Genomic DNA, 14,757 nt, shown 5'->3' with positions numbered 1-14,757 from the left:
AGGAAGGTGTGGACAGATTTTTAACACCAAAAAGGGTAAATCTAAATATGTTATGAGTCAGAAATGAATAACCAACCAAATTAAAATACTCCCGCTTTAAATAAAGACTTCTGTTTTGAGAGGGTATTCGAGACATATCATCAGCTCCCTGTGAATATGATACCCAAAAATTGATCGATGCTTCGGTGTGGTGCCTGTGCGAATAATAATAACCCTCCCAACAGTAACGTGCCAAAAGCCTGCTGACTATTGATGTGTGGTTGTCAGGACTCTGCCCACAGCTTACACAGAAATGGCTTCCCCAGCTCCCAGCTTCAATCAATGGCATCTGTCACACCATTAGTCTTCAACGCTCTCCCTGACCTTCACATGCCCTTGTTTCGGAAATAGTTTTGATATGAGGAATACATAGACATAGACACAGACATATTGACACAAGAAATTGAAAAATAAGTAGAGGACACTTCTCCAGTATGGATTGCTAGAATTGTATGAGTTGTGGCCATATAGGTGGAATAAAGCTTTCCTCATACTATTTAGATATAAGATAGATAGACAGATACATCAGTTAGCTGATATATTGGGATGATATTTTTTTTGGGTGATTTGCTGTCTAAAAAATACACACAGCTTTATTTTAACACTTAGGGCAAGATATGATATAGTTTATGCTTTAAAAAAAAAAGATGGCTGTGGGTGAGTTTGTACTAAATTTAGATTACTGTATTTTTCAGACTATAAGGCGCACCGGATTATAAGGTGCATTAAGTGAAACAAACGGACGACACTTGAGACTGATTCCTTAGCCCAGACATCCACAATCCATTGGCAGATCATGGCGTAAGTCGCCCGGCGTTGCCTCCCCATTTTGGTGAATGTGTATTATGAATGTGAATGTAGGTGTTGTTTTTTTTATTTCCTACAAGGAGGACTGAAATATACATTGAGTAATAATGTGTTTAATGTAGCTTTGCGCACATTTGTTTATGTTTTACAGAAGCAAAACTTAAAACCACATGCTTAATTTGCATAAACTATAAGATATATATATAAAAAAAAAAAAGACTATTAAAAAAACTGCTTGCTCCTTGTGCGCTGGTGCGGTTAGCTTCTGTTGGACTAAAAGACACGACTTACTCTACGACACTCCTGACTACAATAGCCGTAATACTCTGACAGTCCATCAAGCAGTGCAGCTTCGTAAAATAAAATAAAATTTGTTCGAGGTCAATAAGCACAACCAGAATTAATACACAAGGCTCACTGGATTATAAGGTGCATTGTCAATTTTTGAGAAAATTTAAGGATTTTAAGAAAATAAAATCTTAAAATAATCAAAACTGGCCCTAAATATTGGCCTCAAAATATCGGCAGAGCTTATTGGCCATCGGTTTCTCTGGATTCTAAACAATTTGTATCTCCATAGGCCATGAAATAAGATATTATCAGCAAGTTAAACAAAAACAACTGGACTTACTTAGCTTTTTATTTTAAGCCAGCATTTCGCTGCCAAACATCTTCATCAGGGCTTGTGATTGCAACAAAGTATAAAGTTAAGTCACATATTGTTTGCGTATTGTATGAGAATATATATACAATATTTTAACTTGATGAAATGATTCTAACTTTATGAAGACGCATGATTGTGGATAGAATAAAGATAGATAAAAAGATTTCCTGACATCACTGGCTGTGTTAATAATGCATGTCTTGTCACTGGGGGACAGATGCAAAGGCAGGGTTGGATTGCTGTATTGGGAAATTGATTAGTGTGAGTATCTATTCATTTGTATGTTTGGTCTCATATGACTGCCTGTAAATCAGTATCTGGATAAAATAGGCTCAGCAGCCTGTGATAGGGACGATGTGTGAATAAGGAGTGATGTTGTATACTGTTGTATATCTGTGCCTCCTCTTGTATATATATATGTATATATGTGTTTGCTATTGTGTTGTAGCATTTTTAATACATGTTTCCAGTGCTTTTATATTTGTACTGGCACATTTGACTTCAGCCATTACCTCATTATATCTAAGTAAGCATCATATTCCATACTTATTTCTATGAGATATACTGTAGACAAATGTGTCTCTATCTAGGCATGTTATGATAAAAAATTTGAAGCCTGATATATGACAATACTGACACTACTTTATGCTGCTAAAAGGGTATAATTTTGATTGTACTCATGTCATGAATTGTATTTCTTTATATTTTCTCAGGACAGTGACTTGCTGACATTCAACATCTCAGCTCATCATTCGTGGTGGAGTGAGCACGGTCCGGGCTGTGTGAGGAGAGAGCTGCAGCTGACTCCAGACGACCGCACCACACCCGAGGCCCAGTCCTACATCAGCGTCATGGGCTGTTTTGTGGACTACCAGTATATCGAAGTACTACACAGCAGTATGCAGATACTTGTAGCAGTAAGTACATTTAAAAGATCATGTATTATGTCGGATGTACATAACAAAATGTAATCCACTGAAGTTGTCAGATCACCCATAAGTTAATTTTGTTTTAAAAAATTTAACATTTAAAGGTGCACCATGTACCGTGTTTGTGGGAATGTTATTGTTGTCTAGAATGTTCCATAGTATAGATTAAACTTATATATAAGCACTACGCTACATTACAATTCAGATCTGTGAAGAGCAGCCCCTATTCACAGAAGGAATTATGCTATTTTACAATAGAAATGAAATAAATGCTACATTTACATACATATATTTAAAGTCAGACCATGGAAACTCCATGGAGACAAGCATTCTGCAAGATTTGTGGTGGATGGTGCACCACGACCATCCACCACAAATCTTGCACAGTGCACCTTTAAATAATTGGCACAGTTAGTACATCTCACCTTTATTGTGACATCTTTTAGCAAGAGACAAGATACAGTAGATTTTTTTATTAACACTAATTTGATTTTGATGACTCAGTGTGAGTTTCATTGTAACAACACCTGACACAGCATCAATCAAATTAATTCAGATTTATATGAAATACAAGTGTGAACAGGCCACTGACTGAATCTCAGCTTGTCCAGCCTCCATTGAACATGGCATTACGAGGGATTGGCAGAAAGCTGTTGATTTTATTTTGCCTTGAAGCACTTTTCCCAATATACTGGCACAGTGGTGTGTTATTATACGCGTATCCAGCCCGCCCGCCTCTGCTGCTCGCTGAATGAAACATTGATCGGCTGTTTTGTCTGGGAGAGTGGCTCAGACTTGCCAGCTGCTAACAGGTTCCTCTGACACTGGAAGGCCCTTATTGTCTTGCTCGGTTTGAAAAGCCAAAGTAGACATCCTGCCGACATGAGCGCTCACACACATGGCTGCTCCTCTGGCTGACCTCCTGTTGAACATGGGCCAAGCTTGTTCAGATCACAGCATTAGAAACACTCAATTGGCTTACAGATTTTTTTCTATATTTAATTCTAAATCACTCACAAATATTTTCACATACAATAGAAGCAAGGTTATAAATTCAACCACATATGGAATGGAGGCATTACTCCCTTGTCTGCCATTCTGTACAGTCCCTCTAATCACCTCCAAACCATGAATGTCACAGTTTGAGCATAGCAGGAATTGAACCAGCAACCTACGGGCTCCTTTGAATTCTGAGCCCCATTTAATAATATCCAATGAGTGTAGGCTTTTCTTCTTTGGCCCAAGTCAACATGCTGAGTGTGCATTTAAAAGATGTCGGATCGGTAAACAAGCAGTGTGACTTATGGACACCCACTGGACTGTGTTGTTCCCATGACCCCACAGAGAATGGCAATAAAACGGTTCATGTCATTTTACAACCCCATCATTCCTCACTCTGCTAATGCATCTCCACTAACAAATTATTTGGCACCTGAGTCAGCAATAAAGGATTTCTTTTTGCATATTTTAATTCCTGTTCTGCTCAAAAGCACTTTAATTTCATCTTAGCTTGCTGTCATGTAAACAAAGTGAGAAAAAGTCCTTTTATTAATTGATCACACATTTTGATTTGATTTGATTTTGGTCCTATGAAAAATAAATATAATGTCTATATAGGCCCTATATTAAGCAAAATAGACTCTTGGAAGCTTTAAGCCATGTTATAATGTTATAATGTTCTTCTCCTCAAAAACATACCCAGATTTGTGTTTTGTTTGAGTATTCCTTTGTTATTGTGTTGCCAAAGCTCAAAACCATTCCACCTTGTGATGTCAGGAAGCAGGATTTTTTAAGTTAACAGCTATCTTTTCCCTTTTGTTTACTGAAGATTTGGAAATTCTATTGTGGAAATGATTAAAATTATATGTGTTTGAGAGAAATACTCAGCCTAAATATGCAGGGTTTTTGTGTTACACATGTGTGAATGAAATAAAACACACCAGGTATGTTTTTGTTGAGGACAGAACATTATAGCATAGATCAGAAAATAGCATAACATGGCCCTTTAACTATTAAGATTTCTAATTGTTGCCATTTTTAGAACAAAAACATTTCAAATTGCCCACACATATCGATTAATTGCACAGCACTAAAACTCCATTGTATAGGATTTGTATAGGAATAGACCTTGATGGAGAATGTATCATCAAAGAATGAAAAGAATTATAATCAGGTGGCACATCCTTTGTCTTTGTAAAACGGGTTTTCAAGGTCACAGCAAGAGGCTATTAAATATTTAGTCTGAGCTCAGAGGACTATGTTTCATTAAGATGAAAAATGTGGATCAGTTTGCCCGTAATGGAGGCATCACTGACATCTGTCGGCTGCCATTCATCACTGACCAGGGGAGCCTATGCAAGAAAAGCACCGTGATCACAGGCTATTGTTTATGGACCAAATAGGTTATATTGCAACTGAGAGGTAACATTGGGCATAAGATTGTTCTGTTTCATTCATTTATCTCTGAAGGAGGTTGTTTAATTTAAAGGTTCTGTATAATATAAAATGGATTGTTGTGAGCTTCAAGCCTTGTTATAATGATACAATGTCAAAAACAGACCTGGAGTTGTGTTTCGTTTCTTTCACACATGCTTGAGTAATTCTTTATTGTTAGTCTGTCTACATCTCTGAAGCTCAAAATGCTCTATTGCACCTTGTGATGTCATGTAGTGGTAGTTTTCAAGTTAACAGCTCCTTTTACCTTTTGTTCAGTAGAGATTGGCAAGTCTAGGGCTGAAATCATCCAAAAGATTCTTGCTATGGTGTATGGGATTTAAAAACACAATGGAGCACTTCCTGTATTACCACATGACATCACAAGGTGGAACAGAGTGGTTTCCATCTGAGAAAAAAAGAGTTTGTGTGTTAAACAAATGTGAATGAAGGAATAACAGTATAACATACATCTGAAAATAGCATTATATGAGTCCTTTAATGGTTTAATTTGTCATTGCTGTCAACCTTACGGTTGTAAATGACCACTCTTTGCCAGAGTGCCTATGCTACTACCGCTGTCTCCCCACACCTATATTACTGCTCCCAATATTACTATGACAAAAAGTGCTATAAGGCTGCAAGATCAATTGTAATAAAATTAAATCAGAATTTGAATGGGTGCAATTAGAGAAACGCAAAGGCAATTTTTGAAGCACATAATTTCCACAAACAAGAAAATATCCTGTCTTTTTCTGCATAAGAAATGTCAACCCTGTAGTTTCGATTGCACAAACACACTTTGAATTACATGTGATTCTTTAAGTTTGTCAGTTCATATTTAATTTATTTTTTTGTCAATTCTCCTGGGCGTGGGTGAACAGAATCCTATTATTAAAACATAAAATGCAAATCTAATTTCAGTGAATTTGAATTATTATGGCTACATTTAGTAATTTCTCTGCTTTTATCACAACAATAACTACTACTACTACTACTGCTACTACGATACTTACTTGTTATTACATTTACCAGTACTACTTGCTCTAAACTTGTTCTGATGCGTTAACAAAAACAGATTTTCTATCCCATGTTGTAAGCTACTTTATTCTTGACACTGCATAAAGTCTCAATTTCCAATGTCTTCCTAACACTTTCACTGTTAACTACAGCAACTGTGTGTGAAAAACAACTCAACTGAGACACAGAATAACAGAAAAACAGAAAACAGCAGCGTCAACACATGGGGTGGTGAACATGTTTCTGACAATTGTTTTGACATGAGCCCGTCTTTTAAATGTGTGTTTTTCCAGTATTGGGTTTTTGCCCTGGAAGTGTGCATGAAGAGGATTGTAGAGGTGATAATCTGCAAAATGCTCTTGTATTTCTCTAGTACAACTGCACACTTCCTCTTGTTTTTGTCCCTTGTCATAATATCACTGTTAACTCCAGGGCACTCTTCCTGTCTGTCTTCCTGTGACATTGTTTGACTTTCACTTTTATGAAAAAAATGGTTGAATACACAATGAAAGTAAAAGTTTAATGTCAATGCAAAAGTAGTGATGATGACCAAACAAAAATGTAAATGTTCTAACCATCATCATTATTTCTGTGGCCAATTTGTTTTCCAGATACAAAAATTGATTTGAAATGATCAGCAGTATATAATCTGTACATAATGAATACACAGTGGCAGATCCAACAGAAAACATTTAGCCTGTTTAGCTAAATTACTTTCTAAAAATGTTGCACTCTGGTTTTAATAAGCTACCTTACTGTATGTAATATGTGTATTCTGTTTTTATTTTAGGTACCAAAGGCATACTTATGTAGCGCTGCAGTGGGAGTGGGAGGGGCTCAGGTTGATTAAAGGGGCTCCCGCTGCTTGGACAAACCAGTGATTAGCTGTGAGGGTGAGCCGTAGCCACAGGGTCAGGCATCTGTGTGTGTGTGTGTGTGTGTGTGTGTGTGCGTTTGTGTGTGTGTGTGCACGCCTGTGTGTGTGTTTATGGACCCCCACATTCCCCTTTTCTCTGAGGTCAGGGAGGTCTTTGATAGCTCAATTAGCCCATGCGGTGATTGCATTCTGATGTTTATTAGCCACACATCAATACGTGGGGATATTGGGGTTAAGGTGATGTGGGTTCAGCTTCCCTAATGAAGTGGGGTCATTGTAATTTAAAGCGTGTTCTGTATTAGATTCAAGGATTTTAATCAACTGTGACCAATAACTGCATTTAATAAAGTAAAGAATTCATTCATACAACAAAAGCATAATTACAATTAAGACAAACTCTTTAGGATATATTCTAATCAGGTTACAAGGATCACAAGCCAGTTCTCTACAGACCCAGGCCTGGAGAAATGGAGATGATTGTATAGGCACTGAAGTTGATAGATTTTTCATCCAGAGGTTGGTGGTGCAATTTCAGCTCTCAAAGATGAATACTGATGTTGTGCCCTTGTGCCCCCTTGTTTCTGCATATATGTTGTACGAATGTGTGTGAATGGGTGGGTGGTTCTTTGACGGAAAATGCAGTATAAAGATGTGACCATTTACTGTATATATGCCAAATACTGTACCTAATACTGCACAAATACATATAACCAAGCTCAATTTATGTGGCTGACCTGTGTTACTATAGTTGTTGCAAATGAAGAAAATCAAATGGTTAAAGTGGCATCTCAGAATGTAAAATCCAAAAGAAGTCAAAGAACAGAATTGCACCACAGACAGATGTTGCACTTGAACATAATTTTTATGCATCTACAGCTGAAAGTATCCAAATGATTCTAGTGAAGGTGTATGGAGCACTTCCTGTATACCACACGACATCACAAGGTGGGAGTGTTTTCTGTTTTAGAGTAGAACTCAGTTTAAATTTGCAGTGTCTGTGTGTTAAACATGTGTGAATGAAACAAAACAGAACCGTGACATTATAACATAGATCAAAAAATACCGTAATATGGGACCTTTAGGGAGTCAAAACAATCTGACATGAAACGCCACCTTCAGGCTTCTGTGTCAGTCTGGGCTCAGACTGTCTCTAACTTCAAAGGCCCTCACAGCCAGGAGCTTTAATTGCTAATCTGTTTTGCAGGGAAATGGATTTGGCTGCATGAATTAATTTCATTTTAGTATTTGCTCTTGTTAAAAGTTTGAGTGAGTTGGCAGAAAATCATGTGAGAATGAAGGAATCTTGTGAGCCGCTTTTACTATGGTAAAACTGATAAGCTGTGACTACTGTTACTTCAAATCAAATTTTTCATTGTGTAAAAAGTACTGAAACCATGTAGTACCACCTTGTCATCGCCTAGTCTCGTCTGATCGTAGACGTTGCAGGGTTAAACCTGGTTAGACCTTGGATGGGAAAGCACTCATTGAGAATACCAGGTGCCACAGTGGGGGAGCAGTTGCTCTAGTGCAGGGGTCTCCAACCTTTTTCCTCTGGTGAGATAACTTTACAAAACAAAAATGCCAGAGAGCTACTCATTTTAGTGGCCAAAAGAAACTGAGACGATTATAAGAAAGAGGACAAGCCTTTGGATACAGTTAGACGCCTATAAAACATAAACCATTGTCCATTTATTTGTGCAGAAAGTTGGGCTTCAAAATTATACATTTACAATTGTATAGGCATGTAGTTAATAAAATGTTTGCTATTCACAATGGTATAATGCCAAAATCCCTTAACGAGCTACTTGGAAGGGGGAGGAGAGCTACTGGTAGCTCCTGAAGGTTAGGAAACCTTTGCTCTAGTGGGAACTGTTGTTGTGTCCTTTGGCGCACTTTGCTCACATTGCCTAGTATGATGTATGGAGTGTGTGAATTATGCACACAATTGTAAAAAAACATGAGTCAGTGAGGGTAACATCAAGAGATGCACCAATACCAACAAACCAATACTGGTATCAGATATCGATATAGCCTATACAGGAAATTTTGCTGGATTGGATATCGGTACTATGATATCAGTTCAGCCAGTATCCTGGTTGGGGCTTTACTCTGCTGTAATAAGACTATTTACTGGCTCATTGTTTGAATTTTGCTTCACACAAAGCTGTTGAGTTATTTGTTACAGGATAAATAACAATTACATAACAGAATTGGATCAAATTTGTAATAATCTGGGGGAAAATGCCATTCTCAGTCCTTACACGACCCTTACGGTATTGGCAGATGCTAAAGTATCTATATCAGTATTGGAGCTAGAAAAGCTGGATCTGTGCATCTTTAGTAAGATCACACTGAGTACTACTTTACTGTATTACTACTATAGCGCTGTATGGTGTTGTAGTATAGATTTTCTCAAATGGAGTGGTATTTCCTGATTGTAGTCTGTCCTGTTCCTTCTCATCACTATTATAGGGATAAGCACATTCACACTGAAGGATCAGAGGATAATTGGCCACCTCTCGTCTTAACGCCCTCATGTGCTGTGATTTGATGAGAAAGATGCAAATCAGCATCTTAGACCCTCACTAACCCCACAGGAGCCACTGTAGCTGTGCACTCGTGAACATACACAGAGATATACATAGAGAAACAGGAGGGGCTGATGGGTAAGAACAGGTGCATGGGCTCTCAACAGTCCCTATCTCATCATGTTTTTGTCATTAAACATGCAGCTGCCAAACACACACAGTCCTGCATACTCCAGAAGGTGCAATGTAATTAACCTGCAAAACATCTGTATGCCATTTCGTTGTAGTAAACACAATCTTAGTATTCAGGGCAAAGTCCATGCCTGACTCCGACCCCAAATCAATAGTGCCTTAATGAGTTTGTGGATTGGCTTGTAGTGAATAGCTGTCAATAAAGCCAAGATGGAGGCTCTGCTTTTGCTAGAGTCCTTGGTGCTAATTGATAAGATTGATAAGATTAGTATAAACAAGAAGTAGGGCTCATGATCCTTCATACAGCTCCTGCCAACTAGATCACAAGCTCTGGTGAATTTTAATGTAATCGTTTACAGTTGTTTTATGGATTTGCCGCATATAGGTAATTATCTGAACCATTGGCAGCATCAGTTGCGATGCAATCTTGTTTATTTTTCGGGGATAATTTTATAGTCTTATTTAACTGGAGCAGACGAGTATTGGAAAGCACACTTAGTTTAACCTAACCCTCATTAACTTATGCAAATACACGTAACCTTTGTATCAGCAGGTGGCCTCCTTCTCACATCTTCATTCATACAGTGGGGCCTCGTCTCACACGGAGAAAAAGCACAAAAAGCTGAATTTTTCCTATCCATTGGGAAGTCTTGTCAATTATATACATTATTTAAAACGCAAAACGGTATTACTGTTTTAGTCCAGCTCTGGTTATGGATTTAATCTGAAATGCATCCTTACTTCCAAGTAATTCAAATAGATTTTTTATTAGTATTAGTTTATTATTACTTTTAAAGCTATCACTTTGCTGAGGTGGTGCAAGAACACTGTTAGAATAGCTTTCATAAGCATTTAAGGATGCACCAATCCGATAATGGTGTCAGATATCGGTGCTGATAGCAGAAAATTTGCTGTATTGGATATCGGCTTCCAAATATCGGTTCAGGCACTATCCTGGTTGGACATATAACGTGATGCAATAAGACTATTTACTGGTTGTAGGTGGCCCAGAAAGTCTCAGAATGTTTGAAACTGTATTTACACAAAGTTGTTCTGTAGTTACTTGAGGCATAAATAACAGCTACATAACACATTTGTAGCACATCTGTTTTCACTCGTTGCGCAGCTATCGGCAGATACTTAAAGCTATAGTATCAGAATCGGTATCGAAACTGAAAAAACTGGATCACTGCATCCTTATGAGCATTATCAGTTGCTTTTTTCCAAACCAAATAATTTCCCTATCATGACAATGCAGAAGGAGGATTCAACTATTATGGCATGAATTTTACATCAATGACACGATGACTCTAAAGCACTGTGTGCTGTGTAACATTCTCAAAATGCAGTGAGATAAATTGAGTTCAGCTGTCAGTTGTTATTGGGGACATGGTCTTATTTCCAGGACAGCGTAGCCTGGAGCAAAAAAGCAAAACTTCTCTGATTAGCATTGACTAATATAAGGATTATGTCTTCACCAATCAAATGTTACAGACCTGTTTAAGATTAGGCTTTACCTTGTTTGGTAACAGGGTTACTTTCTATACTTTTACTTAAGTATCAAAACCAAGTACTTCTTTCACCACTGCTCTACACTTGAAAAAGTCCATAATAATAGTCTGTATCACTGTTTTGGTTACATTTACTGTAAGATTACTTCATAACCACATAAACATTTGGTCACACCAGTCAACACTTAGCAACCCAGTCATTGTTTGTTACAATTTCAGAAACATGCCATTCACCCCAAAACACCCTGTAATTTCTCTTTTCATTCTATTTTGAATCTTGCTGCTATGACATGTTTGCCGTAGCATGTTTTAAATCCCAGACCACAACAGCAATCAGGGTCCATTATGTAAATGAACCACACTGCTGCATATTAACTCACTGGGACACACACATGCACACACAACCTAGAGTGCCCCCTGCTGTTAACACCATCTTGTGTCTGACACTGCCCTTATACATATGCTAATTCAGCTCCATTTTGGTGCCAGTGTAATGGATGGGGTGAGACCGGCAATTAGATAGGAAAATGACTGAGAAAATGGCAATGTCTTATCAAGGTTGAACACAGAGGTAGCCATTGTCTTTTGTTTATTAATGTGAAGTTTGTTTTATATATTAAGCATTTAATAAGTGACCAGTCAGTTTTGTGTATATGTTTTTTGGCAAACAGAATAGTACTGTAGTTCAGGGTTCCCACAGTCATGGAAATCCTGGAAAAGTTATAGAAACTGAAAATGTCATTTTTCAGGCCTGGAAAAGTCATGAGATTTTGTAAATTCAACAAAAGTTTTGGAAAAGTCATGTAATTTTAGTATATCTTCTGAACATATGTGCCTTTTGTTTGAAAGAGACGACAATAAATTCACAGACAGTATTTTGAATGTTAAAAAAACTATAATACCAAACCATAAGGTGAGTGGAAAGGCTTAACATTTCATATTTAGCCCTAAATGTCTGATCAATTCTACACATGTAGGTGCCCAAAAGTCATGAAAAATTCACTTTAGGCCATGAAAAAGTCATGGAAAAGTTTTGAAATTTTGTCAGTGAAAAAGAATATGAACCCTGTGATTGGTTAGATTGTTGGTTTAATCCCAGCTCACACCATTGCCAAGTAGCATTGTAGTTGTGCCCTTGGGCAGGACACTCTACCCACTTTGCTTTTTGGTGATCAGACAATTCTGTTTATGGTTTGGACAAATAGAATAGTTCTGAGTGATTAGAATGTTGGTCTGAAACCAGCTCAGACCATTGCATTCTGTCATTGTGTCCTTGGGCAAGACACTTCACCCACTTTTTCATGTATAAAGTGATTTGAGTGCATTAAGTGTGTGTGCCTTGAAGGTGGAACAGCTCTATTTAAACAATGCGACCAATGTGGTGCTTGTTAATGCCAGAGCAGCTGTGGCTTTAGAGGTAGTTTACCTTCACCAAGTGGAGTGAAAGAATAATGCATTGTAAAACATTTTTGAGCATCCAGAAATGTGCTATATGAATCAAATAATGCATTATCATAGTAGTAGTAGTTCATATTTGAGAGACACTTCTATTCCTGCAATTGTAAGGTAAAGATGAAAAATTAGGAGTGATTTACAATTTAACAATTTGACACAAAATATATCTTCTGAATGAGAGAATGTTGCATATATAACAGAAAGCACAAACCAATGAACAGACTAATTGCAGCTTCAGCCAAAATGATATACTTAAAAATAGCTTTAACTCAAAGATGAATGGTCCCTAAATAGTATTTGGCCCTATTATAATTACACCTAAGTGAGCTTATACTGCAGGGATAAATGACTGTTGTAGAAATAGCAGTCACACCACAAACACACAGCACTTCCTCCGTGGATGGGCTCGTGTATCTGTCCTTTTGGCGTGCAGACAGACCTGGCATCACAGAGCACAGAAGAGGCTGCTTGGTTTAATTGACATGGCCCAGTGCCAGATGATGGGAGGGTGCTTCATTGTGGAGAGGGACTGTCCCAGAGAGTCGATGACAGTCATTTACAGGATCACACGCTCTACACTACAGGCTGCACACAGGAGCGGAAGTCTTTGTCCGTTGCTTGGTAAAGTGGAGCATATGGAGAGGTTTGAAACGACTAAGTGCTTATCAGAAACGTTTGATTCTGAAAGGAAGTATGGAAAAGAAAATACATAATACATGAATGTGCAGATACTCTATACATTTTAATGATTGAAAATGATTTAGTTGACTTTTTTTTATGTATATGTATATGATGAAATGGGATCAGAGTTTTCTTTCTATCACTTAGTAAGTTTAAGGGTCCTATTTTACGCAAAATTGACTTTTGTGACCTAGAGAGTGAGTTATAATGTTGTTATCTCCTCAAAAACATATCCAGTGTTGTGTTTTGTTTCTTTCGCATATGTTTGATGCTCTGTTCCACCTTGTGATGTCATATAGTGGTAGTTCTCAAGTTCATCAGCCATCTTTTACCTTAATTTCAGTAGAGTTTGGCAATTCCAGGTCTGAAATTATCCAAATGATACAAGGGAAGGTGGGTGTACTCCTTGTATTACCATATGACATCACAAGGTAGAACAGAGTGTTTTCTGTTGGCGTGAAGAATTCAGCCTAAACAGGATTTGTGTGTTAAACATGTGTGAATGAAACAAAACACAATTTCAGGTATGTTTTTGATAAGGAAACAATAAATAAAAAATAATGGTCCATATTACAGTATTTTCTGAACATTAGAAAATAGTGTAATATGGGCCATTTAATTTGAATATAACATTGTCATACCTGTGTTCCTAATCAATGCCCTATTGTTACCACTTTGACAAACTTTGAAATTGACAATCTGCTAACTACCACTTTGTCATATTCTCATTTGTTAACCTTGTGTATTATTATGTCTTCACAGCTCCTTGGCTTCGTCTATGCCTGCTACGTTGTCAGCGCCATGACTGAAGAGGAAGATAGCTGTAAGTTACTCACAAATGCCTGAGAAATAATGTCAACAAATCGCATATTTCAGTGTTACCATCTTCTTACATCTTTTGCCCCCACCCCCTAAACACACACGGGCCTCATGCTTGAGTTTCTCTGTGGTCTGGCTTATGTGATTGAAGACCTGCTGTTATGCACTGTGCCTTCTTCATTTCTTCACTTTCATCTCTGCATGCTCCGCTATGATTGTCACTCCAGCTATCCTCACAGAGCAGCACCCCTCCCCCATCTACCTGCTGTACCTCAGCATAATCTCCATCTGTTTTTAAATTTTATGCTTTATTTTGGTTTGATTAGATTATTTTTAAGTATCACAACTGATTACACGGTCCTGGTTTATATTACACAGAATGGATTTTTGTGATCTATAAGCCATGTTATAATGCTAGTCCAATGAGGTTCATTTGGTCTTCTGATAATTTATGTTATTAGGTTCTTTTTTCAGACTAAGAGGTTGTTTTCATAACTGACAGTTTGGACTGCTCACTAGAGGTCTTCGTCAGAGTCACATGATGTTGCTGTGACATGTCCTGTCAGCTGATTTATACAGGTTTTCCTGCAGTCTGACTTCTTCAGGACAGTATCCCAGATGTGTGACAGTAAAAAAAGACCCTTAGGGAATCGAAACATGCCCACAGGACTATAAACCGGGATGTGGGGGCTTTTTTACTCTCACACACCTGGGATACTGTCACAAGGAAGTCGGACTGCAGATGGCGCTGTCACCCTCCCACCACATTTTATAATGCTGCTACTCCTGAGAGTAACTCAAA

General features: G+C 37.8%; 1 protein-coding gene across 1 annotated transcript in view; it reads left to right on the top strand.

The window, feature by feature from the left end:
* Positions 1–14,757, top strand: part of nkain4 (sodium/potassium transporting ATPase interacting 4) — a 50,821-nt gene that overhangs the window by 27,142 nt on the left and 8,922 nt on the right. Inside the window, exons 4-5 of the mRNA XM_020929962.2 lie at positions 2,224–2,427; positions 13,899–13,959. Of these exons, the coding sequence (XP_020785621.1) occupies positions 2,224–2,427; positions 13,899–13,959 (265 nt within the window). The remainder of the gene's footprint in view (positions 1–2,223; positions 2,428–13,898; positions 13,960–14,757) is intronic.

The sequence above is a fragment of the Boleophthalmus pectinirostris genome, unplaced genomic scaffold (genome assembly GCF_026225935.1).
Source record: "Boleophthalmus pectinirostris isolate CB_2022bp ecotype Guang Dong unplaced genomic scaffold, ASM2622593v1 HiC_scaffold_8, whole genome shotgun sequence".
Classification (NCBI taxonomy): Eukaryota; Metazoa; Chordata; class Actinopteri; order Gobiiformes; family Gobiidae; genus Boleophthalmus; species Boleophthalmus pectinirostris.
This window is presented reverse-complemented; position numbering and strand designations above follow the sequence as displayed.